The following is a 23,320-nucleotide window of genomic DNA, read 5'->3' on the forward strand; positions in this document are numbered from 1 at the left end:
AAAAGCAACTGCATTCATGAGGACTGCATGAGAGGCAGACTTGAGTGAGCACAGGATAGCTTGTGGCATGTTGGCCTTTACTGTACAGGTTTCCAGTTCAAGAGCGTTGTGCACTATTGTGATCTCCTTGCCTAAAAGAGGGAATGCTTTTAGAGTGATTGCAATAACAGTTGACCAGAATGGTTCAAGGGACCATGGTGGGTCTGTCATATCAGGACAGATTGAATAGACCAATCCTCTGTTTTAGAAGTGACCTAATTGAAATGAGAACAATTCTTAAGCTTAATAGGATAGATGTGAGGTGGATACTTCCCCTACCTAAGGAATCCAGGGGTTATATTCTTAAAATGAGGGATAATCTAGGTAAGATTAAAATTAGGAGAAATTTCTTAATTGAAGGTGGAATTCTCAACCTCGGGCATATGGAGGTTCAGTCATCCAAAGCATTCAGAACAGAAATCAACAGATTTCTACATGTTGGTGTTCTATTTTCTCACTTGGATGAAGGAATATTGGAAAAGGGCAAGGGAATGGTATTTGGAATAAAAGATGATGTTAAATTGTGCAGCAGGTTCAGGGCAGGGTGCCCTGCTTTTGTTTCTGTTTAATGTTTCAAGAGGAGTTGAAAGATTACAGTCAAAACATCTTAACTTTAGCAATCCAGGGTGTACCCCTGGGTCGAGTGATTATTCCACTTTCAATAATGACAAACTTTTAATTATTTATAGTTTTATATTCATCATTTGTAAAGAAATTTACAGTTGCTCATATTGTAAATATTTCAGCCATACTCATGACAGGTGCATCTCCATTACCAGTGCTGACTGTAGTTACCCTGGGAACAGGATGGATGTTTTCCAGAACACTTCTATTCAACCTACATGAGCGCGCTATGTGCTCTCAATCGCTTGTTACTTTAATTCTCCCTTCCACTTCCACCACAACCTGTCTCCCACACTGTCCTGACGGAACTCAGTATAAGCTTGAGGAACAGCATCTTGTCTTTCAGTTCAACATGTTGCATCCTCCTGGATCCAATGTGAATTCAACAAATGAGATAAGCAGCCATCTTGCATTTCCGGCGTTCACTTGTTTAATCCTCCGAGGATAATTTTAGATTTCATTCGTCATCTCCTGCTTACACCTCCTACTAATATACATAGTGTTATTCACTCGGCAGCCACTGCCTTCAGCCGACACCTCACTACTTGTGTCATTCAGTCTTTGTCTAATAGCGACGTATTGCAGACCTTCCACTTTATCCCACCCTCAAAACATGCACCCCTCCACCCCCCCCCCCCCCCCCCCCATCCCCCCCCCCCCATCCCATTCCATCCCTGGTCTTTCTGTACAGTTTACAGCTTTATCCCTGACGTTTCCCATTTCTGATAATAGGTCAACATTTCTTTTATACTTCCTGCTTTCAACTAAGATCTCTACCGTGTTAGAAGACTGACTTTCGTGCTTCTTTCTGTTGTATCATAATGTCCCTTTGGTTAGCAGTCTTTTCACCTCATTTTTGGATGTCCTTCCATTCACCTAATGGGAATATTTCTAGTTTAAACCAAAAAAATCATCATCTTAAAATCTCCAAGTGTTTAATTACCGTTTTACCCGCCAATCTTTAATTCCAATCCATTCTGTCAGATGCCCTTCCAGCACACTGGAGTTAGCCATGCTCTGGCTGCACATTTTCACATTGATTTTTCCTTGCCCTCCTCAACCTTTCTAAACCCAATGACACTGTGATCATTATTTCTTAGGTACACCCCCCACTAAAACATCTGTTCGCCTTGCTGCTTTTACTAGTACTAGATCAGCACTGTCTTGTTGGACTGGAAGTTTCAGGCCTATACCTTATGGAATCCATGTACAATGTTATTTTAATAATCTACTTTAAGAAAACCTTTCTTATAATAACTACATTGTATAATTTCTTTATATTTTTTTAAATTTGCATGAAAATTAGTTGCATTCTCTTTTCCACTCTTTGGCAGTGATTATTGTATACCCAACAGGATGAATATTAAATTACTATAGAAGCAAACAAAATCACAACTTCCAAAAGCCATTTGGACAGATGTATCAAAAGGAAGGGTTAGTGGGATATATGTCAAGCACAGGCTAATGCAACTAGCCCAGAATGTCAACATGTTTGGCATGAACAGATTTTCTTGCTGAATAGTTCTTTGACTGGGTGCTTTAAATTTCAATAAGTAGATTTATATCCTGGAAGGCATAATGCAATTCCCTTTCAGTTCTCTAAGAAAATCTATGATTTATACTGCCTCTAATCCTTTATCTTTATTGGAAAGACAAGGAAAGATTAGGGGTATTCAGCTTTGGTGTGTGGGAAATATTATCTCATGAATTTAATTGAGTTATGTGAAGAGATGACCAAGAGGATTGACAAAGGCAGGGTGATAAAAAATGTCCATATGGACTTCAGCAAGACTTTTGACAGGTCCCACTTGGTGGGCTGCTCTGAAAGGTTAGAACACATGGAATCTCGTGTGAGCTACTTAATTGACATGGTGGCAGAGGACTGAGGGTGGCAATGGAGAGTTTTTCAATTGGTGGTCTGTGACCAGTCATGTGTCACAGGAATATGTGCTGGGTTCCTGTTTGTCATATTTACTTCACAATTTGGATAAGAATGTACGTGGCATGATTAGTACGTTTGCAGATGACACCAAACCTGGTTTGATGGTGGACAATGAAGAAGGTTGTCTGAGGCTACAACAGAATATAGATCAACTGGGAAAGTGGGCAAAAGATGGCAAAATAAATTTAACTTATGTGCTGGGTTCCCGTAATTAAAATCCGGAGTCATGCACTTTAGGAACCAGGGCAGGACAAGCACAGTAAATAATAGGCCTCTGGGGGGTGTTATAGGGGTACAAGTAAATAGTTATCTGAAAGTGGCGACACAGGTGGACAAGATGGCGAAGAAGACCTATGACACACTTGCCTTCATCGAACGGGACATTGAGTACAACAGATGAGATGTCATGTTATAGACTTTGGTAAGACTGCATCTGGAAAGGTCTGCAATAATGTTCATCATACTTTCGGAAGGATGTGATTAAGCTGGAGCAGAGGTTGGCAACCTACGGCCCACGGGCCGGATGCGGCCCGTAACCCGAAATCATCCAGCCCGCAGGCATATTTTTTTTCAATTCATTTTCATGACCTGGGAACTGCAGCCAGTCCCGGACACGCGAGCTGATCTGTGAACTGCAGCTCGTCCCAGGGCACGCAGGCGACCTGGGCGCTACAGCCAGTCCCGAAGGCACGCAAGGGACCTGGGAACTGCAGAAAACGAATTGAAAAACATGTGAAAACGAATGCGAAAAACAACACCAAGTGTCACACTATGGCGATAGATGTGGCCCACCATCCGCTCACAGACATGGGTCCTGGCCCCTATGCAGAACAAGGTTGCCGACTCCTGAGCTAGAGAGAGAGCTAAAAAGATTCACAAGGATATTGCTAGGACTGGAGGGCTTGAGTTATAAAGAGAGACTAGATACACTGGGACTGTTTTCCAAGAGCAAAGAGGGTGAGGGGTGACCTGAGAGGTTTATAAAATCATGAGATGGATAGCCACAGTCTTTTTCCCGAGGTCAGGGAGTCTACAACAAGAGAACAGAGGGTATTTGGTATATGGAATAAGCTGCCAGAGGAAGTGGTGGAGGTGGATACAAGTGCAACATTTAATAGACATTTAGACAGGTATACGAGTAGGAAAGATTTAGAGGGATATAGGCCTAATGCCGGCAAATGGGACTAGCTCAGGAAGCTGCCTCGGTCAGCTTGGATGTTGGGCAGAAGGGACTGTTTCCATGTTGTATATTTCTGAACTCTCCTTATCTTTTTTATGAAGACCTTGCATCTAGAAATAATAACTATTTTGTTGTCAGTTATGCTTACTTTGTTCCTGTTTATATAATAATCCTACATCTAATTTGTACAGTCCTCTCTTTCCCTTGGTAATTTGGTAATATCAGCAGTCACCTGTGCATCATTTCTTCAGCTAAGTGTTAACCTACTTTGATTTACTGCTCCTGTTCATTAGCACATGGCACTGAGTAATTCAGAGATTTGCCCCTTTGAGGTTAGGTTTTTACAATTTTCAACTAATCACTAAAAGCTCTGCCAGATGTCAAAAATCTATTTTTTATCATTGGATTTTCTATATACTCCGCAGAATATTGTATACACAAGCACGCGCGTGCTCACACACGCTCGCTCACACTCGCGCTTACGTATGTTCACACACGCACGCATGTTCACACTCGTGTTCATACACACACACACACACACACACACACATGAACATTCACACATGTAAACATACACATGCATATGTATGTATATATTTGTGTCAGTATTTATATATAATCACAGATAATGGATGGTAGACTGGCATGTAGGCAAAATAAAACAATTAAAATGACAGCTTTGCTGAAGTACCAGAGGTATAAAGTTGTATCTCTTTTTTTCCTTCTGGTCTATAAGCAGAAAAGAGGGCCAGGATTTAAGTATGCCTCCAACCTCCCAGGTTCGCTATTAAAAGAACAGAGGCCGAACAAAGAGCACAAAGACAACATGGAAACTGTCAAGAAAAAGGGTGACCGAGAGGAAAATTCCAAACGGAAATCGGAGGAACATTCCAAGAAACGATGTGATGACTCTTTTCCCAAGAGGAAATCTGAAGATGGACTTATCATGCGGAAGCGACGAATTGTTGATAAAACATCAGACCCAGTTATCAGAAAAAAGGTGGAACATAAGAATTTGGCAATTGTAATGGAACAATTTTGTGATGAGTTTTTAATTAATGTTCCATATATATTAATTCTACTGTATTTAATTCAGAGTAGTTGTAAGATTTGTGAATTGGTGAAAAATAGTGATCAAACAATATTTAAAAAAAGTTTATAAACCTTTTCCATGAACGAAGCAGTGATTTGTATTTTAATAAGATCCTGAGCTAATTATGTGATATTATAGAGAGAAGAATGTTCTCTCTGTTCTTTAAAAAGTAATATCCATGCTGTTTTGTATGATTTAGTTTTAAAAATAATGCTACTAAAGTCCTGAGTAGCGATTGTGCTCTGATCTTTTAATTGGTGATTTACCAAATATTCAGTGGATTCTATAATTATGAATTTAGTAACACCCGTTATTAAGTCATCACTGAAAAATATCTATATCACTGTGGCGTGTTGTCCATATTAACAGAGTAGCAGGACATTTCACTGCATTTCAAGCATTTATATAAATCCGTAATCTAAAATAAACAATAAGGATGTTTTTTGAAAAGGAATTGTAGCACATATTTCTTGCAACATTTGTTGAAGCTGTATTCTTTTGTTGCAGTTTAAGATTGGAAGGGAAGAAAAGCTCTTGAGGAGAAAGGTATTTGAATATATTTTAAAACATTTGACCTATGCAGCAACATCCGGTTTCTCAAATTGGAATTGTTTTTTCTGATTGATTACTTCACTCTGCAACGTTAAACTTGACATGTTATGGTGTCGAGAAGTCCTGGTTGGAGCTAACAGTTGATTAGTTAACGTTCATTATGCTAGACTGGAATCTGTAGTTTATTCCACCAAATCCAATCAGAAGGTGGCCATGAGTAGGTCAAGTTAGAACATTGAAAAGTATAGCACAAGAACAGCCCTTTGGCTCCACAATGTCTGTGCCAAACACAATGCCAAGTTAAATTAATCTCCTCGACTTGCACATGATCCATATCCCTCCCTTTCCTGCATATTCATGCACCTATCTAAAAGCCTTTTACATGCCACCATTGTATCTGTCTCCAGCACTAACCCTGGCAGCAAACATGGAACTTCAACAGATACTATTCTGGATAATCACCAAGTATTTTTCCAGTCCCTTGCTTATTTGGCAGCTTCGATAAATTCAATGCTCACACCAGATCATGTTGCGCTTTTTATTTAAAACTATTTTGAGTTTGAGGTACTCTGCTGTTTTTAGCAAGTTTCCTGCATGTGCTGTTCCAGGCACAGCATAGGTCAGAAGTTATTTTCATTTGGAGATTTGACCCAGATTGTTATTTCAATCAAACATGGACCTTGAAGAAATGAAAAATCTACGTGATATATTAGATGGATATACCTGTACAGCACGAAAACAGGCCCTCGGGCTAACTTGTCCATGTTGACCAAAGTGCCCCATTTAAGCTGGTCCCATTTTCCCATTTGTGGCCCTTCCCTCTGTACTATTCCTGTCCATGTCCAAATGTATTTTAAATAGTTATTATACCTGATTCAATTATTTCCATTCCATATACCCACCACCCTCTGAGCAAAATATTTGCCCGTCATATTCCGAATAAATCATTCCCTCTCATTTTTAGAATATCTTTTGTATAAAGCTTTGACTCATCTGTGGGGTTTTGTGGGTGCAATTCTATGTCAAATTCTATAAAGCTGCTGTTCAGCATTATCTTCTAATGTCAGACCATTTAACAAATTGATTGCCCCATGGTTGATTGTAAGTCTCATAGCAGGTGACAAGAATTCATCCGTTGTGTGATCCTACACTCTACATGTTTCCAGCAAGCAGCAGCTTGTACATCTGTTGCCTTGCTGAATCGGGTTTCTCTTTAGGCTGCATTGCTGGAGAAATCGTTTGGAAATTTTTGTATCATGGGCAATACCTTTAGTTCATGATTCACAATCACAGTTAGCTTCAGTTAATGACATTGAGGGTGGGGATTAAATAAAATATTCACACAGCAGGAATGCCTAACTAATTATCTGCACCGATTGAGATATCTTTGGTGTATCATTATGTAGGCTCCGAATAGTAGATGTTTGTTTACAACAGAATTGTAGATGTTTGTTTACAAAAAAAGACACAAAATGCTGCAGTAACTCAACAGATCAGGCAGCATCTCCGGACAACAGGTTTGAAGACGGATCCCGACCTGAAATGTTGTCTAGATATACTCTCCAGAGATGCTGCCTGACCCACTGAGTTACTCCACCATTGTCTTTTTTAGAATTGTATTGTAATATACCTCAATGTTGTCACATCATTTTCCTCTGAACTCTCCCTACTCTTTGAAATGCAAAGCATATAAGTTGGTGGTTTATTTTATTTACTTTTCTAGAAAAGATCCTTGCATCCAAATGAAGATCGTCAAACGCCTGTGAAATTGCTGCGAAATATCAAGCAAGAACCAGAGGACGAACCACCCGAGACTCCTCAGAAGACAAAGGAAAGTGACCAGTCCAGGTCGAGCTCTCCAAGAGCTGGTCCGAGCACTGAAAGTGCAGAATCCAAGGAGAAGAAGAGCGAGAGATTTAAAGAGAAACGTAAAAAACGATTGCACAACAAAGAACTTAGTAAAGAATTGAGCAAAGAACTCAATCAGGAAATTCATAAGACTGAGAGCTGCTTAGCAAATGAGAATCACCAACCGATTAAAACGGAAGGAGACGGTGAAAAAGTAGAAAAGCCGAAACGACTTCTGGCAAGCTGCGACCGGCTGCACAAGTTGAACGGAACTCCGAGGTTTAGACACCAGCTTACGACGAGTTTGAGGCGGGCTCCCAGGGTTATTACCAGGCCACCCCCTTCAGTGTCACCAACGAAATCCATTCAAATGGAGCGACATGTGGTACGCCCTCCACCCGTCAGCCCTCCCCCAGACTCACTGCCCCTCGATGACGGCGAAGACCATGTGATGCAAAGGGAGGTGTGGATGGCTGTGTTCGGCTATCTCAGTCGCAAGGATTTGTGCGTTTGCATGAGAGTCTGCAAAACCTGGAACAGATGGTAAGTTCTTTCTCTTGTCCCTGAACTGGGAGCGGTGGGGTAAGATTGAATCCTCTGTGTGCTAAAATTCTAAGTGCTCACTTCAAAATAAATTTACTATTTCAATTTGTTTACAAAATGTAGCACCATCATCATACTTTAGAGCTACATCATGGAAACACCAAGTCCGCGCCGACCAACGATCACCCTGTACACTAGTTCTATCCTACACACAAGGGACAATTTACAGAAACCAATTAACCTACAAACTTGTACGTTGGGGTGTGGGAGTAAACCGGAGCACCCAGAGAAAACCCACGCAGTCACAGAGAGAATATCTAAACTTCGCACAGACGGGCGGCACGGTGGCGCAGCAGTAGAGTTACTGCTTTACAGCGAATGCAGCGCCGGAGACCTGGGTTCAATCCTGACTACAGGTGCTGTCTGTACGGAGTTTGTACGTTCTCCCCGTGACCTGCGTGGGTTTTCTCCGAGATCTTCGGCTTCCCCCCACACTCCATAGACGTACAGGTTTGTTGGTTAATTGGCTGGGTAAATGTAAAAAAAAAATTGTCCCTAGTGGGTATAAGCTAGTGTTAATGTGCGGGGATCGCTGGCCGGCGCGGACTGGGTGGGTCGAAAGGGCCTGTTTCCACGCTGTATCTCTAAACTAAACTAAGCACCCATAGTGAATGAATGAAGAAGTTTATTGGCCAAGCATGTACACATACAAGGAATTTGCTTTGGTGCGCCACTGGCAAGTAACAACACGACATGCAGTAAACAATTAAGAATAAAACATAAAACATTATAGTTTAAACATGTGAATTAAATAAAATACTAGAGCAAAAGGAGGCTGCAGATTTTTGGTTATTGAGTAGAGCTACTGCTCGTAGAAAAAAAGCTGTTTTTATGCCTGGCGTTGGCAGCTTTGACAGTCCGGAGTCGCCTTCCAGAGGGAAGTGTTTTGAAGAGTTTGTGGCCACGGTGAGAGGGGTCGGAGATTATGTTACCCGCTCGCTTCCTGGCCCTTGCAGTGTACAGTTTGTCACTGGGGGGAAGGTTGCAGCCAACAACCTTCTCAGCTGATCGAACGATTCGCTGCAGCCTTCGGATGTCGTGGTTGGTGGCTGAGCCAAACCAGACCATGATGGAGAAGGTGAGGACAGGCTCTATAATGGCAGCAGGGGCGGATCTAATGAAGCTTAAGCTTCAGGGCCCCTAATCACGGAGGGGCCCCAGAAGCATATTCTTCCGATTAATTCCCGCAGCCCCTCCTGCAGGCTCGGGCTCAATGTCAACGTCAGTGCACGTGCGCCCCTCCCCTCCCTTCCCACCGGCTCTCTCAGGCACTGCGCCTGCACTGCACCTGTCCCCGCCCCCTGGTTGGAGCCGTTACGCTCACGAGAGGCACTGCCAAAGGTCGCGGGGGTGGCTATAAATAGCGGGAGCGGAAGAGAGGCGGTGATTAGTCGAGGCGCGGATTATGTGTGTGGTTTAGTTGACTTGAGGTGGAGTTAAGGTGTGAGGTTTATTTGGGGGGCAGGGTTTAGTGAGGTACGGTTTAGTCGAGGCGAGGTTTAGGTGTGAGGAGATGTTTGGTGGTGAGATATTGTCGACGCGAGGGGTTTAGTGAAGCGAGGGGATTCGTCGAGGTGTAGGTGAGAGGAAGTGAGCGTATGAACTCAGGAAGGGAGATCGAGGTGCTGCTGAAGGAGACGAGTCCACTGCTTTCTGTGGCAGAGAATTTCACAAATTCACAGCTGGGTGAAAAAGTATCTCAGTGCTGGGCAAAGAGACATTTCAGGTAGCATTTTTTGTAAAGATTTTTTTAGCTATATGAGGCCATTTATTGAAACATATAAGATTATTAAGGGTTTGGACACACTAGAGGCAGGAAACATGTTTCCAATGCGGAGAGAGTCCAGAAACGGGGCCACAGTTTAAGAATAAGGGGTAGGCCATTTAGAACGGAGATGAGGAAAAACTTTTTCACGCAGTGCTTTGTGAATAGACAATAGGTGTAGGAGTAGGCCATTCGGCCCATCAAGCCATTCAATGTGATCATGGCTGATCATCAACAATCCCGTTCCTGCCTTCTCCCCATATCCCCTGACTCTGCTATCTTTAAGAGTGGATTGGCAGTGGAGGCCAATTCTCTGGAGGCTTTCAAGAGGGAGATTGATAGAGCTCTTAAAGATAGCAGAGTCGAGGGATATGGGTAGAAGGCAGTAATGGGGTACTGATTGTGGAGGATCATAGAAATGTCTATGGTAGACAAAAATGCTGGAAAAATTCAGAGGCTGAGGCAGCATCTATGGAGCGAAGGAATAGGTGACATTTCGGGTTGAGACCCTTTTTCAGACTGATGTGGGGCGGGAAGAAGAAAGGAAGAGGCGGAGACAGTAGGCTGTGGGAGAGCTGGGAAGGGGAAGCGAAGGAGGGAGAAAGCAAGGACTACCTGAAATTGGAGAAGTCAATGTTCAAGTCAAGTCAAGTCAAGTTTATTTGTCACATACACATACGAGATGTGCAGTGAAATGAAAGTGGCAATGCTCGCGGATTTTTTGTGCAAAAGACAAACAACAAAACAACCAAATAAATTATAAACATAATACACACATAACACACATACATGCCGCTGGGGTGTAAACTACACAAGCAAAATATGAGGTACTGCTCCTCCAATTTGCGGTGGGACTCACTCTGCCCAAAGTGGAGGCCTAGGACAGAAAGGTCGAATTTGTAATGGGAGGGGGCGTGTGCAGACGTGTCATCGAAGGACAAAAAGATGTGAGATTTCATTAACCGGCTTCTGTCTCCGCACTATTATCCTGTGGGATCTTTGGTGCAGAGACGGAAGCCGGTTACAGAAATGGGGCCTTAAATTACCCATGAATCAGCCCATGACCGTACTGCGTCTTTTTCGTCGAGTGGACTATCTTGCTCGCTATAGGATCTTTGGTGGCAAGGATGTACCAGCCAAGTAAGCAACATAGACACTTGACTCTACTTACTCCACTTCCTTGAACACAGAATTACATGGTATTTTATACTGTTCTTTTGTCACCTAAGCACATTCCAAAGACATTAGTCATAGTCAATACTCATTACTACAGGATGTGTCTGAGTTTGGCTCTTGGCAATCATCAGTCGCATCAAAGGCATCCTGTCACTGCACACCACAAAGGCATCGGACATTGTCTCAATACACAGCAACCTGGGGCAAGTCTGGGCTTGTCTCAAAGTTATAACCTAGTAATATATTTTTAATATATTTAACAGCATTTAGCCGTATCACCTGCAGTTGCAAGGGAAAGTGCCAGGTGAGGGGGTGGTTTGGGTGGGAAGGGACGAATTGACCAGGGAGTTCCAGAGGGAGCAGTCTCTGCGGAAAGCAGACAGGGGAGGAGATGGGAAGATGTGGCCAGTGGTGGGATCCCGTTGGAGGTGGCGAAAATGTCGAAGGATTATTTGTTGTATGTGACAGCTGGTAGGGTGGAAGGTGAGGACAAGGGTGACTCTGCCCTTGTTACGAGTGGGGAGATGGGGAGTGAGAGCAGAGTTACGGGGTATAGAAGAGACCCTGGTGAGAGCCTCATCTATAGTAGAAGAGGGGAACCCCCGTTCCCTGAAGAATGAGGTCATCTCCAATGCCCTAGTGTGGAACACCTCATCCTGGGTGAAGATGCGGTGTAGACGGAGGAATTGGGAGTAGGGGATGGAGTCCTTACAGGAAGCAGGGTGTGAAGAAGTGTAGTCCAGATAGCCATGGGAGTCAGTGGGTTTATAGTGGATGTCGGTCAGTAGTCTATCACCTGCGATGGAGATGGTAAGGTCTAGAAATGGTAGGGAAATGTCGGAAATGGTCCAGGTGTATTTGAATGCCGGATGGAAGTTAGTGGTGAAATGGATGAAGTCAGTGAGTTGTGTGTGGGTGCAGGAGGTAGCACCAATGCAGTCGTCGATGTAGCGGAGGTAGAGTTTGGGGATAGGGCCCTGGTACGCCTCAAACAAAGATTGTTCAACGTACCCTACAAAGAGGCAGGCATAGCTATGGCCCATGAGCGTGCCCATAGCTACGCCTTGTATTTGGAGGAAATGGGAGGAGTCAAATGACTTGTTAAGGGTAAGGACCAGCTCCGTTAGATGATCAGTGGTCAGTGTGAACTAGGTAAGCTGATGGGCCTGTTTCCATACTGTACCTTGCAACTAAACTAAATAGAAAGTAGGAAACTACAGGCCAGTTAACCTACATTATCTACAGTGCCCTCCATAATGTTTGGGACAAAGACCCATCATTTATTTATTTGCCTCTGTACTCCACAATTTGAGATTTGTAATAGAAAAAAAAAATCACGTGTGGTTAAAGTGCACATTGTCAGATTTTATTAAAGGCCATTTTTATACATTTTGGTTTCATGTAGAAATTGCAGCAATGTTTATACATAGAACCCACATTTCAGGGCACCATAATGTTTGGGACACAGCAATGTCATGTGAATGAATGTAGTCATGTTTAGTATTTTGTTGCATATCCTTTACATGCAATGACTGCTTGAAGTCTGTGATTCATGGACGTCACCAGTTGCTGGGTGTCTTCTCTGGTGATGCTCTGCCCGGCCTGTATTGCAGCCATCTTTAGCTTATGCTTGTTTTGGGGGTTAGTCCCCTTCAGTTTTCTCTTCAGCATATAAAAGGCATGCTCAATTGGGTTCAGATTGGGTGGTTGACTTGGCCACTCATTTTTTAGCTTTGAAAAAACTCCTTTGTTGCTTTAGCAGTGTGTTTGGGATCATTGTCTGCTGTAGAATGAACCGCCGTCCAAAGAGTTTTGAGGCATTTGTTTGAACTTGAGCAGATAGGATGTGTCGATACACTTCAGAATTCATTATGCTACTACCATCAGCAGTTGTATCATCAATGAAGATAAATGAGCCAGCAGCCATACACGCCCTGACCATAACTCCCCCACCACCGTGTTTCATAGATTAAGTGGTACGCTTTGGATCTTGGGCAGTTCCTTCTCTCTTCTACACTTTCTTCCTGCCATCACTCTGATATGTTAATCTTCATCTCATCTGTCCACAAGACCTATTTTCCAGAACTGTGGTTGCTCTTTTAAGTACTCCTTGGCAAACTGTAACCTGGCCGTCCTATTTGTGGCAAACCAGTGGTTTGCATCATGCAGTGTAGCCTCTGTATTTCTGTTCATGAAGTCTTCTGCGGACAGTGGTCATTGACAAATCCACACCTGATTCCTGAAGAGCGTTTCTGATCTGTTGGACGGGCATTTGGGGATTTTTCTTTATTATAGAGAAAATTCCTCTGTCATCAGCAGTGAAGGTCTTCCTTGACCTGCCAGTCCCTTTGCGGTTAGTAAGCTGACCAGTGCTCTCTTTCTTCATAATGATGTTCCAAACATTTGATTTTGGCTGATGTCTCTAACAGTTTTATTCGTGTTTCTCAGTTTCCTAATGGTTTCTTTGACTTTCATTGGCTCAACTTTGGTCCTCATGTTAATAAACAGCAATAAAAGTTTCCAATGGTGATGGAGAGACTGGAGGAAAGACCAGGTGCTGAGAGCTCTCTTATACCTGCATTAAGGAGGCAATTAAACACACCCGAGCTATTACAAACACCTGTGAAGCCATGTGTCCAAACATTATGGTGCCCTGTAATGGGGGGACTATGTATAAACACTGATGTAATTTCTACATGGTGAAACCAAAATGTATAAAAATGCCGTTATTAAAATCTGACAATGTGCACTTTAACCTCACGTGACTTTTTTAATACAAATCTCAAATTGTGGAACACAGAGGCAAATATGGGTCTTTGTCCCAAACATTATGGAGGGCACTGTGTCTGCTGTTGCATATTATTATTGTTATTGGGAAAGTGCTGGATTGATTATTAAGGAGGTAATCACAGGACTTTAGTAAATCGCTACTTAAATCTGCAGAATGAACTACCAGGGCTGGTGGTAGAGACAGAAACAACAGGGCATTTCATTGGCTTTAAAACAGGCACATTGGATATGCAAGGAATAATAATAATATAATAATAATAATATATATTTTATTGTCATTGCACATCAGTGCAACGAGATTTAGTATGCAGCTTCCAACCGATGTAAAAGAAAAGTAAAATAAATAAATAAGCTGTGTGACGTGACCATCCGAGGGAGACAGTCCAGGGGGGATGGGGGGCACTCAGCAGGGCCAGTTCAGAGCCGCTATAGCTCTGGGAATAAAGCTGTTTCTGAGTCTGGAGGTTCGGGCGTAGAAGGCCTTGTAACGTCTGCCGGAGGGAAGTAGTTCGAACAGTCCGTTACAAGGGTGTGAGGAGTCTTTATGGATGCTGACGGCCTTCCTGAGGCACCGTGTGTGGTAGATGCCCTCCAAGGCTGGTAGCTGTGTCCCAATAATCCTCTGCGCTCTGTGGACGACGCGCTGAAGAGCTCTCCTCTCCACCTCCGTGCAGCTGAGATACCACACAGAGATGCCATACGTTAATATGCTCTCTGTGGTGCAGCGGTAGAACGTTGTCAGCAGCTGTTGGGGCAGACCAGTCTTTTTTTAATGTCCTCAGGAAGAACAGTCGTTGCTGTGCCTTCTTGACCCGTGCAGCGGTGTTGGTGGACCATGTGAGGTCCTCTGAAATGTGAGTGCCCAGAAACTTAAAGCTGGACACTCTCTCCATACTTTCCCCGTAAATGGAGATTGGGGCGTATTCTCCATTATGGGACCTCCTGAAGTCAATAATCAGCTCCTTGGTCTTGGAGGTGTTTAGTGACAAGTTGTTACGTGCGCACCAGTCCGCCAGGTTCTACACCTCTGCTCTATATTTTGTTTCATCACCATTGGTGATCAGCCCAATCACTGTTGTGTGGTCCGCAAACTTCACGATGGTGTTGGTGTCGAATGCAGGAACACAGTCGTGAGTGAAGAGGAGTAGAGCATGGAAGGATATGAATCGTGTGCAAGCAGAGCAGATCAGTTGAACTTTGCATTGTGCAGTTCAGATGTTATGGGTCAAAGGGCCTAGCCCTGTGCGGTTCTGTTCAATGTTCTTTCAACATAGTTTTATGAACGGGAAATGTTTGCTGCAATTCTTTTGTGCTATAACAGGGCGGATAAAGGTGAATTTGTAGATGTGTGTCTGGTTTTCTATCAAACATTCATTAAGGTGCCACATAAGGTGCAGGGGATTGGGAGCTCTTCTTATCGAGTCCACACACAAGATTAGAAGTTGTTCAGCCAGAGCTTTTGTGCGTGGTGGTGGAAAGATTGGTGGAAACAGGGCCGCGACATGAACGCTCTTTCCTTGACCCCGGGATTGGGAGTGATCTGTTTGCATGGATTGATTAACAGAGGATGGATGATATAAATTCCATCGACGAGATAATATCTGGGCTCCATATTGGAAGCAGGATATAATAACATGGAACTACAGAAGCTGGTTTATACCAAAGATAGACACAAAATGCTGAGGTAACTCAGCAGGTCAAGCAACATCTATGGTGAAAATAGATAGGTGATGATTCAAGTTGGGACCCTTCAGAAGAAGAAGAAGGATCCCGACCTGAAACATCACTTTTACATGTTCTCTAGAAATGCTGCCTGACCCATTGAGTTACTCCAGCAATTGTGTCTATCTTTGGATGAAGGATATCCTTGCTTTGGAGGCAGTACAGAGCAGCTTCACTTGGTTGATTCCTGGCATGAAGGGGCTGATGTAGGCAGAAAGGTTGAGCCAATACTTGAGCAAGTTGGACCAATACTTTAGAGTTTAGAAAAATGAGGAGTGATTATAGTACAAGATGAGACTTTGCTTGTTAACAGGGTGAGGATGTTTCATCCGGTGGGGATATCCGAAAACAGGGTCATCAATTTAAGATGGAAACGTGGAAAGATTGAACATCATTGGATTTCTACTCCTAAAAATAGTGAGAGGTTGAATAAATTTAGGATAAAGAATGAAATAATTTGAACCACGAAGTTGAGGGGTATAGGGAGAACAAAGCAGTGGGGTGTTAAGGCTAAGATCAATCTCACTGAATGGCATAACATGCTTGAGGAGCTAACCTGTCTCACTCCTGTCTTTATCGTTTGGGGTTTGTTCTGATGAACCTGCTATATACTCTTCAGTTTTTACTTTTTTTACATAATATCCAGTTTGTGCATAATGAATTATAATTTGTAAATTGAGACACCAATTTCATTTGCATTTGCTGTCGACTGAGCCAAACACAAATTCCAATGTTGGCCTTTGAAGACAATTTACACCTAAATCACAAAATGAAAGATTTTCAGGTTTTAGTATCACTGTGTAACTGGGATTTTACTCGTGTGATGCTGCTGCAATGGCAATTAATTCATTTGACAAGAGGCAGCATCTCCAGATAAAATTGTAGAGATACGTAGCATTCATTAGGAAAGACAGAAGATTCAAATGGAATTGACTGGTTCTGTTTGTGAGTACATCCCAGTAGTTTCTTAGAGGGCAGCATCAGTGGAAGCTGCTGCAGGCCTGATCCTACTTGCATGTATATGATGAATGTACATCAGTGAGGCTCTTACGCAGGCTTGAAATACGTGAAGAATATATCTCTAAAATATACTAGTTTCCCCCCCCCCCCCCCCCCCCCCCCCCCCCCCCCCCCCCCCCCAATCAGTCACAGCTCGAAATGCCACCTATCCATTTTCTCCAGGGATGCTGCCTGATCCGCTGAGTTACTCCAGCATTTTGTATATATCTCAAAAAGACGTTTTGATCTAGGAAATGAAATGATTTATTGTACCAATCGAATGTTGTTTGCACTGCCGTCATCGCCATGCAGGTATCGACATTTTTTTTGTGCAACACAGTTTCCCATTGATTGTCTATGAACATCTTGGCCAAATGCTGACTAATAAATCTCAGATTTGTCATGCACTTGACGATAGAATCAATTACAGTTAATTCAGATGCGAGTCCATTAAAACGTTTCCCTGCAGTGGAGGAGATGGTGTTTTGTTGCTATTGGCTTTGAGTAGGTGACTAATTAGTGGTAAGAAATAAAATTGTTATTTTATTTTCATGTCTAAGATACTTTGTTTAAGATCAAGAAACCTGGCACATTCTGGGGATGGATCTGGGGATGGTTTGTATGCACCCTAAAGGGCCTCCCACTTAGTCGATTTTTTTTTCGGCGACTGTCACAGTGGTAGCAGGTCGCCGAAAAAGCGGCGACTGGAACAACCCCCCCCCCCCCCACGTCAATGTCTACGACAATCTACCACCTAGTCGACATCAAGCTGCAGCAAGTTACCGACAAAAGGCGACCCATTAGGACGTCCACCTATGACCACACAGGCGACAACCTACAAAAAGCAAGTCAACCTACGTCCACCCGCTACAAGCTACGACAAGTAACGATTCTGTCGGTGACAACAGAAGACAATTCAGCCGCGGTACCTGTCGCCGGTTGCCGTAGGTAGTCGCCAATGGAATTCACCAAAGTCAGCACCCGGCGACAACCAACGTCACCTGGCGACAACCTACGACAGCACCTGCAACAGGAGAAGACTACGTCAAGCCCACAGTCACCAAAAGGTTTTGAACATTTCAAAATCCAGTGGCAACCAGAAAAAATGTTATGATTCTTTAGTCCTGCCTTCTCCCCCCCCCCCACCCCCCCCATCAGTCTGAAGAAGGGTTTCGGCCCGAAACGTTGCCTATTTCCTTCGCTCCATAGATGCTGCTGCACCCGCTGAGTTTCTCCAGCAATTTTGTGTACCTTCGATTTTCCAGCATCTGCAGTTCCTTCTTGAACACATGACTCTTTAGGCGACTTGAGACTACTCATGACCATACAGGCGTCACCCCGCGACCATGTGAAAACAGCCCAGTCGCCTGTAGTCGCCGGAAAAATTGCCTGTGGGACAGGGGCATTAATCAACATGTGAGTTACAAATTAGAAGGAGGCCATTTGAGTCTCGTGCCTCCTCCATCATTTACCAAGATCATGAGTCGTCTGATTTATTACCTCTATTCTGCGTTCCAGTCTATTCACATTTACCCCTTTGCATGACAAGAATGTATCTATCTCAACCTTAAAAATATTCAAAGGCTCTGTTTTCACTCAGAGGGGAATTTTAGAGATCTATGACCCTCAGAGTTTAAAAAAAAATAAAAAAACCTCATAACCAAGTCACTGGTTGAGGCTCGAGAATCAAGCCCCTAGTTCTTGATTCCCCGACACGAGAAAACATCCTTTCCTCATCCTCTCAGGTTCTTTCATGTTTCAATCAAGTCACCTCGCACTCCATTCTAAATTCTCACTGATTCAAGTATGGCTGTGCAATCTTTCCTCAGTAGACGACCCATCTACACCAGCTATTAATTTGTAGCCTCGCACGTCCATTAAAGAGGTGTACAAACTAATGAGATCTCAAATTCCATTTCCAGTTTGTGCCAAGTGTAATGATTTCTAACACAACACCTGAGCCAGCTCCTCCCTCATACCTCTGTAGTTATATTTACTCTACAGTAATGCCAACACATCTGATTCCATGTGTTCCCTCTCAAACATCAGGTTGAATTTTATCACATTATGGTCACTACCTCTGAGGGGTTCCTTTACCTTAAGCTCTCTCATCAAATCCAATTTGTTACACATCTCTAAATCCAGAATTGCCTTTTCCCAAATAGGCTTGACCACAAGCTTGTGTAAGAAGCCATCTCATAGGCACTCTACAAATTCCTTCTCTTGGGATCCAGTACCAACCTGATTTTCCCAGTCTACCTGCAGATTGAAATCTCCATGACCACTGTAACATTGTCTTTCTTACATGCAGAAAGTTGGTGGGAAGAAGCGATTCTTGAATCTGGTTTTCAGACTCCTATACCTTTTTCCCAATGATAGGGGTGAAATGAGAGCGTGACCAGGGTGGTGTGGTCTTTGACGTTGGCTGCATGTTTGAGGTAGTGCCTTCTATAGATCCCTTCAATAAGTAGTAGAGTGAATTGGTGCAAAGAACGACTTTAACGTATTTGTTCCAACACCTCACCCCCAGAGAGCTACAGTGGTTTACAGCTCAGTCGTCCTGCACAAATGCTGTTCTTGCATGTTAAAGTATGCTCAGTAAGCCTTGTACTTTATGATTTAGAACATGTTGCATGACTGTGGGTAAAGAAAGTAAGGGCAATAGTTACACAGAAGCATTGTTTCAATTTTACCAATGGGGAAAATAGTTGTATTTTTAATATTCTACAATGTTTCAGAAATATTTGGACAGGTACATAGATAGGATTGGTTTAGAGGGATACTGACCTAACACAGGCTGGTGGGACCTGTGTAGATGGTGTAAAAGGGCCTGTATGACTTAACATCCATAATTTTGAATACACTCATATGACCTGTTAATTTTGTAAATTTAGATTGTTGGATTATTTAAAAACTGTTGAGGAATCATGCAACTAATATAATCTGTAAACAAGTCATTAATTGGATTATACTCAATATAATGTTGCTTGGTGAATATCCTGAGATCACTTTGATTTCATTAACACACATATGTGCACTTCAGCTGGGATGAATATTATGTTTTATCTTTTCAGGTGTTGTGACAAGAGGCTGTGGACCAAGATTGACTTGGGCCGATGTAAGTCGATCACACCGCTGATGCTGAGTGGAATAATTCGAAGGCAACCTGTAACACTTGACCTGAGCTGGACAAATATATCAAAGAAACAGCTAACTTGGCTAATCAACAGGCTGCCAGGTAAGTGACAGCTGCGGCAGTAGCAATTTGGATTCAAATAAATTGTTCTCCTTTCATAACTTTTACAAATGAATTCTGTGTTAAGTCAGCATTTTGTATCAGCCACTACATCATTTGAACTCTAGATGAAAGAACAAAAAGGAAACCCAAAGATAGTCCCCATCATTTGTGCTGGATGACCCCAGACCATCACAAGTGTTTGTCTTTTCCTCTACTTGAACAGATATATAGTTTATTGTGTACCATCACTTTGACATAGTTTAAGGATCAGTGGTTCTTTGACAAGGATCATCAACAAGAAGTTTCTTTTCAGTGGCTGAAATTATCCATGAGACCCTCGATTGTACCTCAACATTAAAATTGAATGTGAGGGCCTTGACCTGACTCCATGTTGGGTTTTATGATATCTTTATCATTGATTTTCTTAGATGGTTGTGTAAAGGAATCTGGGTGTGGAGGCAGGGTGTTCAAGGGGATGTAAGTCAGTCAACGGGAGTTAATTTGAACATGCCAGACACGGTATGTATGGATTAGTATTGGTTTATTATTGTCACGTGTACCAAGGTACTGTGAAAAGTTTTTGTTTGCATGCTATCCAACTAAATTAGATCATACTATACAGGAGTACAGACAAGCCATATAAGTACAACAGGTAGTGCAACGAGAAAAGTACCAGACTGCAGAATATAGTTCACTGCATTGTAGCATTACAGTTCCAAAGAAACAGTCCAATATTTGCAATGAAGTAGGTTTTGAAGATCGGGATAATATTGTCGATTTTGAAGTTGTGACTGATGCACTTAACTTTTAGCTTGTAGCATGGAAATAGTTGCTTCTCAATATTCTTCTCATATGCATAATTCATTATGCTACTACCATCAGCAGTTGTATCATCAACGAAGATAAATAAGCCAATACCTTCAGCAGCCATATGTGCCCAGGCTATAGCACCCCCACCACCATGTTTCACAGATGAGGTGGTATGCTTTGTATCTTGGGCAGTTCCTTCTCTCCTCCAGACTTTGCTCTTGCCATCATTTTGATATAAGTTAATCTTATCTGTCCACAATACCTTTTTTCCAGAACTGTGGTTGCTCTTTTAAGTACATCTTGGCAAACTGTTACCCGGCCATCCTATTTTTGCGGCTAACAGTGGTTTGCACCTTGCAGTGTAGCTTCTGTATTTCTATTCATGAAGTCTTCTGCGGACAGTGGTCATTGACAAATCCACACCTGAAGAGTGTTGCTGATTTGTCGGACAGGTGTTTGGGGATTTTTCTTTATTATAGAGAGAGCAGATTAACGCAATGGAAAGGAAGGACATTAGCTTGGAGGATGTGGAATCGATATGGGTAGAGCTGCGAAACACTAAGGGGCAGAAAACGCTAGTGGGTGTTTTGTACAGGCCACCTAACAGTAGTAGTGAAGTTGGGGATGGCATCAAACAGGAAATTAGAAATGCGTGCAACAAAGGTAAAACAGTTATAATGGGCGACTTCAATCTACATATAGATTGGGTGAATCAAATTGGCAGGGGTGCTGAGGAAGAGGATTTCTTGGAATGTATGCGGGATAGTTTTCTAAACCAACATGTAGAGGAACCAACGATAGAGCAGGCTATTCTTGACTGGGTATTGAGTAATGAGGAAGGGTTAGTTAACAGTCTTGTTGTGTGTGGCCCCTTGGGCAAGAGTGACCATAATATGGTTGAGTTCTTCATTAGGATGGAGAGTGACATGGTTAATTCAGAAACAATGGTTCTGAACTTTAAGAAAGGTAACTTTGAGGGTATGAGACGTGAATTGGCCAAGATTGACTGGCGATTAATTCTTAAAGGGTTGACGGTGGATATGCAATGGAAGGCATTTAAAGACTGCATGGATGAACTACAAAAATTGTTCATCCCAGTTTGGCAAAAGAATAAATCAGGGAAGGTAGTGCATCCGTGGATAACAAGGGAAATCAGGGATAGTATCAAAGCAAAAGATGAAGCGTACAAATTAGCCAGAAAAAGCAGCCGACCAGAGGACTGGGAGAAATTCAGAGACCAGCAGAGGAGCACAAAGGGCTTAATTAGGAAAGGGAAAACAGATTATGAAAGAAAACTGGTAGGGAACATTACAACTGACTGCAAACGTTTTTATAGATATGTGAAGAGAAAGAGATTAGTTGAAACAAATGTAGGTCCCTTGCAGTCAGAAACAGGTGAATTGATCATGGGAAACAAGGACATGGCGGACCAATTGAGATGGAGGAACTGAGTGAAATCCAGGTGAGCCGGGAAGTGGTGTTAGGTAAATTGAATGGATTAAAGGCCGATAAATCCCCAGGACCAGATAGGCTGCATCCCAGAGTACTTAAGGAAGTAGCTCCAGAAATAGTGGATGCATTAATGATAATTTTTCAAAACTCTTTAGATTCTGGAGTAGTTCCTGAGGATTGGAGGGTGGCTAATGTAACCCCACTTTTTAAAAAGGGAGGGAGAGAGAAAATGGGGAATTACAGACCAGTTAGTCTAACATCAGTAGTGGGGAAACTGCTAGAGTCAGTTATTAAAGATGGGATAGCAGCACATTTGGAAAGTGGTGAAATCATTGGACAAAGTCAGCATGGATTTACGAAAGGTAAATCATGTCTGACGAATCTTATAGAATTTTTCGAGGATAGGGATATAGGGGAGAACCAGTGGATGTGTTATATCTGGACTTTCAGAAGGCTTTCGACAAGGTCCCATATAAGAGATTAGTATACAAACTTAAAGCACACAGTATTGGGGGTTCAGTATTGATGTGGATAGAGAACTGGCTGGTAAACAGGAAGCAAAGAGTAGGAGTAAACGGGTCCTTTTCAGAATGGCAGGCAGTGACTAGTGGGGTACCGCAAGGCTCAGTGCTGGGACCCCAGCTATTTAAAAGAGTCAAGAGTCAATTTATATTACCCCTGATTTGCAGCCACATTAGGACAATTGATTACATTTTACATAAACATCCATCACATAGCTGTGATGGAAGGCCAAAAAAAACTTATCTCTCCACTGCACTTTGATGTCAGAGTGACAAAGCCCCCGGCTGGGGATGGCAGTGTTGAAGCTGCCGGGTGGTGGAGGTCGCTAGGAGCCCCCGGTGTGCGCTCGCAAAGTCCCGCGGCCATTGGATAGGGGCTGGATGTAAGTGGGCAAACACGGGCAGAATGCTGTTGCAGGAGCAGTAAAGCGGTAATGTGGGTAGCATTGTGAGCAGCAGTGGCATCGGCAGCATCCACTTTGTTGGCAAAAGTACAGGAAAGTAGACTATTATCTAAATGGTGGCCGATTATGAAAGGTGGGGCCGCTCCTCGTTGCGGCCTCAACGAGATGCAACGAGAGACCTGGGTGTCATGGTACACCAGTCCAAGTTTGTGGATGACACTAAGCTGGGGGGCAGTGTAGCTGTGAGGAGGATGCATTGAAAATGCAGTAATGTGGGTAAATGTGAGCATTTGGTGGCAAAAAACAGGTGCAGACATCAAATGGTGGCAGATAAGAAAGCAACGAGACCTGGGTATGTTACAGCATAGGCATGCAGGTAGCAAAGAAAGCAAATGGTGAGCATTCTTAGCAAAATGATTTGAGTATAGGAGCAGGGAGGTTCTACTGCAGTTGGTACAGGGTCTTGGTGAGACCACACCTGGAGTATTGCATACAGTTTTGGTCTCCAAATCTGAGGAAGGACATTATTGCCATAGAGGGAGTGCAGAGAAGGTTCACCAGA

The 23,320-nt window shown here is 42.9% G+C and overlaps 1 protein-coding gene across 10 annotated transcripts in view; it reads left to right on the top strand.

The window, feature by feature from the left end:
• The window catches only part of LOC129709402 (lysine-specific demethylase 2B), a 190,384-nt gene that overhangs the window by 160,686 nt on the left and 6,378 nt on the right, over nt 1-23,320 (top strand). For 9 of the 10 annotated variants that reach the window (XM_055655736.1, XM_055655741.1, XM_055655739.1 and 6 more), the window contains 4 exons: nt 4,513-4,785; nt 5,386-5,424; nt 7,154-7,821; nt 19,408-19,571. In XM_055655736.1, coding sequence (XP_055511711.1) covers nt 4,513-4,785; nt 5,386-5,424; nt 7,154-7,821; nt 19,408-19,571 — 1,144 coding nt within the window. The remainder of the gene's footprint in view (nt 1-4,512; nt 4,786-5,385; nt 5,425-7,153; nt 7,822-19,407; nt 19,572-23,320) is intronic. The other variant, XM_055655735.1, reaches the window with a different exon arrangement.

The sequence above is a fragment of the Leucoraja erinacea genome, chromosome 25, assembly GCF_028641065.1.
Source record: "Leucoraja erinacea ecotype New England chromosome 25, Leri_hhj_1, whole genome shotgun sequence".
Taxonomy (NCBI): Eukaryota; Metazoa; Chordata; class Chondrichthyes; order Rajiformes; family Rajidae; genus Leucoraja; species Leucoraja erinaceus.